Genomic DNA, 5,088 nt, shown 5'->3' with positions numbered 1-5,088 from the left:
CAGCTCTGTTTGCGGCTGTGCTGCTCCTGTCGGGACTGCTGGCTCGAAGGGTTTGACTCAGGGGAAACTTCTGGAGCCTTTGGCCTCTTCAACAGGGCTCTGATGGTATCAGAAGGGGCTTTTGTCAGTGCAATTCCTCCAGCCTGCTCAGCTCCTGTGGGGTCACACAGCTGGGTCCTGCAGAGCAGAGCAGGGCAGTGGCACCTGAGTTTTGGGGTTGGGGTTGTGCCTTCCTGGCTGCTGGCACCACGCTCATCCCATAGCAGGGCTTGGATTTGGGTTTTTTTTTAGCCACTGAGGGGAGCTGGAAATGCTCTTTGAGCTGAGCTCCATGTGGCACTGGGGTGACTCTGGGGCACCCAGACCATGCCTGGCACCGTTTTGTGCCCCTGGGGTGGCTCTGGGGCAGCATCCAGTCCATGCCTGGCACCGCTCTGTGCCCCTGGGGTGGCTCTGGAACACCCAGACCATGCCTGGCACCATCTGTGCCCCTGGGGCAGCACACAGACCATGCCTGGCACCACTCTGTGCCCCTGGGATGGCTCTGGAGCAGCACACAGACCATGCCTGGCACTGTTCTGTGCCCCTGAGGTGGCTCTGGATCAGCTGGAGAGGGCACAGAGCCCTGGCAGTGCCCATCTGGGGACATGCCAAGAGTATCCCACACTTTCTGGCCGGCGTGGAGACCCCAGGAAAGAAGGAGCTGAGCAAACAAATGAGCTCAGCTGAGCCTGCCGAGGGAGGGCCGTGCCAGATCTTTCAGGAAACAGCTTTTAGGAGGAGACTGGAGCTTTCCAAACTCCTCGCAGCCCCAGTGGCCTGGAGCAGATCCTGGCCAGTTTTTTTTTTTTTTCCCCTGCCTCGGTGGAAACGTGAGCCTCGGCAAGGAGGGGTTGCCTGAGGCTGAGCTCACTTTGGCTGTAAAGTTGCTTTTTAGGAAGATTTAGCTACAGACAAGAGCGAAGCCCCAAGAAGGGAGGGGCAGAAAGGGGCTTTGGGGAGGGCATTTTAAAAAGCAGATTTAGGCCTCCTTTCTGCTCTCTCCCCAGCCCACTAACCTGCTCGGTGTGGGCATCAGTGCCACCCACAAATTTGGGGTTTTTCTGCCAGGACAGCTGTGGGGGTGCTTACAGCTGCCAGTGAAAGAGGTGGACGACAACTCCTCCATTTCCCAGCTCTRGTACCTGACTTTCCCCAGTCCTGTTGCATCTTCTGGAGCTGGAGAAGGTGCAAGGGTCCAGATTGTTATTTTCTTGGATAAAATGGGGTTTGTGCTGTGGCAGGGCAGTCCCAGGCTGTGCTGAGCCCCTGCACGGAGCAGATGCCAACTCCTGGAAACACCATCTCCTATCCCTGATCCCCAGCCCAGGAGGAGCTGGCTGCTCCAGGGGCTGGGATTAATTACGTGCACATTTGGGGCTGCCTTTTTTGTGAAGAGAGTTTGGAAGCCGTGCCAGGGGAGGTCTGGATGTGATTTGAAAGGTGCAGAGAAGAGAATTCTTTCCGAGGCCCGGGGCGGCGCGGGGGGAGTCCTGCGGGGCAGAGCAGGAGGCACAGCTGCTTTTCCACTCTCCAAATACCTGGCTGGGATGGGCTGGGGGATTTTTGGGGCTCTCAGCTTGCTGCAGACACAGCCTTTGGCTCAAGAGGAGCCTCCCAAATTCTGCTGGTTCAGATCCCCCTGCCTGTTATGTTTTTTTGGTTTTTTTAGCTCCTTGCTCCCCAGTATAACCGCCTGGAGAATTCCCACAGGAGGGAAGGATTTGCAGAGCCCTGGTTCCCTGTTTTTGTTTGTTTGGAGAGATWAACCCCTCCTGTGGCCTGCCTGCTCTGCCTCACACTGCTGGAGACCCAAATTCCTTATCAGGAATGAATCCTTATCCTTTTCCCCAAGATTTCCTGACAATTTTCAGTCCCAATGAGGCGCTGAGGCAGTGGGACCCCCCCCCCCCCCCCCCCCCCCCCCCCCAGCACCCTCTGGGTCAATCATAAATCAAATCAGCCTTGATCACCCACAGAAGAGTTTGGCTCCTCCACTCCTGGGAGAACAGATCCTTTCTGGCACCAGAGGAGTTTTCATGGCCAGACAAYACCTGCAGTAGAGCTTCTCTTCTCTTTTGTAGGGATTAACGGGTTTTWGGGATCCAGAAAAAGCAGGCAGCAATCCTGGAGTGTGGGTGCTTGCAGGGGAGCCGTTCTGTGTTAGTGCCTTATCTCAGCCTTCTCTTTCCAAAACTTGTCTGACACATCCCCAGGTGATAAATGCTCCGTGCACTCGCAGCTTTGCTTGTTTGTGGAAAGGACAGGGTGTTTTACCTTCCTCGTACAGGGAATTTCTGCTGCCAGCAGGGAGGGAGCCTCGCTGCTCTGCTTGCTCATGCATACCATTATCTATGTAAATAAGAAAATCTAATTATCTCTGAGTCCTGGAGTTGTGACAAGAGTGAGAAGCTGGGCAAGCAGAGCCTGCAGCAGCGCTGACCTTTGCAGCTGATGGAAAACTGGTGGAAAACTGATGGAAAACTGATGGAAAACCCCGTTACCAGCAGAGCTGCCTCCCTTCCCATGCCTTGTGCTTGGTGTTCCTCATCCTCAGGAACTGCTGGGAGGACAAAAATGGGTTTGGAATGAGCTGTAGAGAGTTTGGGTTGGAAGGGACCTTAAAGGWCACCTCATCCCCCTCCTGCATGGCAGGGACASCTCCCACCATCCAGGGTGCTCCAAACCCCRTCCAGCACTGCCAGAAMYRGGCTGGAATTGTCCCAAACTCCTGGGAGCAGTACCAAGCAGAGGGTGCTCAGGATGGGGTGGTGGGACCACTCCAGAGGGTGCAGAGAGCTCGTGGATAGCCTCACGTGTTCCCCTCGTGCTCTGCAGCCTTTGGACTCAGGAAAAGCCCCTCTGGACAGCGTTGCTGTTCCCATTTTTTGGTGTGGCCCAAGGCAAACATGCCCAGGGAAATGCTGCATCTCCCTCACCCATCTTTCCCTTCCAGGAGGGAATTGTTTCCTGCTCTCTCCCGCCTGTCRAGTCAAGGGTTTGTGTGGCTGTGTTTGGCAGCACTGAAGGGGCTGCAATTATGTTAATTAGGCGATTTGATTAAAATCGGCTTTTTGTTAGAAAAGAAACTTCCCTGTTGAAAAATACCAGATCTGGAGCAAATGAAGAGAGGAGCTGGATTTCCTGCTGGCTCATCTGCTCCACGCCTGGGCTAATTTAAAATCACTTGTGATGAATTTATTCCCCCGAACTGTATTATTTTTATTATTATTCACTAGCATATGTTTGTTAAACATTTCAATATTCCCACACCCAGAGCTTATTATTTCAGCCATTTATAACCCACCCACCCATCAGTGATCTCATTTTGGCAGACCCAGAACCAGAGCAGCCATTCCTTACAGCTGCCAACAGAACTGGTGCGATCCATTCATCTTTTGTAAAAACCATCATTCAGACAGAATCCTCTGCAGCAAACACTCTGGGAATTGCTGATGGGAAGGGAAAACTTGATCATTCTCTTGTCAGATGGAAAATAATTGCTCGGGGCAGGGAATGGAGCTCCGACCTGGTTGCTGTTCCCAGTCTTTCCAGACAAATTCGCTGTTCCCAAGCTATTCACCCTCAAAATCAAAAAGACAGATTGAATAGAGGGGTATTTTTGTTTTCACTCTGTCACAAGGACTGCCAGACTTGGCTCCTCTTGGCAGGCTCTGAGAAGGAATGCACTGCAGAGCATTTCCCACCAGCAGTGTCCCAACCCCTCCTGCCAGCGGTGCGGGAATGAGGAACAATCCTGGGGGGAGCTGGGCTGACCCCATCCCTGTCACCAAGCATGGAGCTGGCCCTGGGTGCCTTTCAGAGCATTAAYTGAGCCTAGCAGGAGGTTTGGCTGCTCCACAAGGTTCCTGCTCGTGCTCTTTGCCAGCTGAAGTTGGCTTGGCTTGAGTTCATCGCGGCGTCAGAAATGCGTTGGCCGCTTGCTCGAGTCACCCGTGATGTGGCTCCTGGCCAAGGCAGGGATAAGCACAGGGGTGASCCAGCCCTGGGGTTAAAATCGTGATAAATGACCAGCCCTGGGTCTAAAATTATGATAAATGRCCCAACCCTGGGGTTAAAATYGTGATAAATGACCCAGTTCTGGCTTTAACATTGTGATGGCCATGTGGCCGTTTTCCCATGCCCTGTTCTTGGCAGGATCTGGCTGCAGCAATTCCAGGGCTCCTGAGAAGACCCTCAGTAGGGTCCAAAGCCATGGTGTGACTGTCCAAGGGGCTTTTCCTTGCTTTCATGTTGTTTGCAAGGATGGTGTGAGGGTGGTTTGCCCTCTGGGCTGCCCCGTGGTGACCCCTTCGATAAATGAAGGGACCGTTCCATGGGTATTGCTCTCCTTGGGTTCAGGGGTAGCACTGGAAACCCAAACAGGCACAAAATGAGCTGAAACCTTCCTGTGGTGTTGGAGATGTCTTGAGGGCCCTTCATTTCCACCCATCCACCCCAAAGCATGGTTTTCCAGGCAATTCTGTTGCAGGGCAGTGCCAGTTCCTGGAGCTTTGGGAAGTGGTCAGAACTCCGATCACGGCTCTGTTTCACCGTCTGCTAATGGCTTTTGTCTCATTAAATGCCAGAGAAGCTGTTCCCTGAGAGAGCAGCTTGAAGCATTTAGGGCTCATTAGACTTCAAAGGGAAGAGGCCTGTACCACACTGCCAGAGGGGAGGAAACGGGAGCGGGCAAGAGGATCCCGTTAATGGAGAACAAAAATAAACCCCAGACAGGAAGGAAAATTCTATAGGGCTGACTCAGATCTGCAGTCCCAACACTGCCACTTTCCAGGGGAAAACCCCCTGGYTTGGCTGCTGCCCACACCAGACCTGGATGTACTGGACAATGGGACGAGGGCAGGGATGTCCAGGCGAGCCCAGCCTCTGCCAGGGATCTGTTCCACCCCAGAATCGCTCACCAGTGAATTGGGAAGGGTCAGGCACGTGCTTTATGGGGACTGCTCCTCCTTCATTGCCACACCGGTGAGAGACATGGAAACWGGGAATTGTTTCCTCTTTCCTCTCCTGGAACATCCTTTCCCCTTG

General features: G+C 53.5%; 1 protein-coding gene across 1 annotated transcript in view; it reads left to right on the top strand.

Annotated features, from left to right (window-relative positions):
• The first annotated feature begins 4,375 nt into the window (after positions 1 to 4,375).
• The window catches only part of SH3PXD2B (SH3 and PX domains 2B), a 29,591-nt gene continuing 28,878 nt past the window's right edge, over positions 4,376 to 5,088 (top strand). The window contains exon 1 of the mRNA XM_057385561.1: positions 4,376 to 4,379. Coding sequence (XP_057241544.1) covers positions 4,376 to 4,379 — 4 coding nt within the window. The remainder of the gene's footprint in view (positions 4,380 to 5,088) is intronic.

The sequence above is a fragment of the Malurus melanocephalus genome, unplaced genomic scaffold (assembly GCF_030028575.1).
Source record: "Malurus melanocephalus ecotype Western Australia unplaced genomic scaffold, MMel_1.1 scaffold_843, whole genome shotgun sequence".
Classification (NCBI taxonomy): Eukaryota; Metazoa; Chordata; class Aves; order Passeriformes; family Maluridae; genus Malurus; species Malurus melanocephalus.
This window is presented reverse-complemented; position numbering and strand designations above follow the sequence as displayed.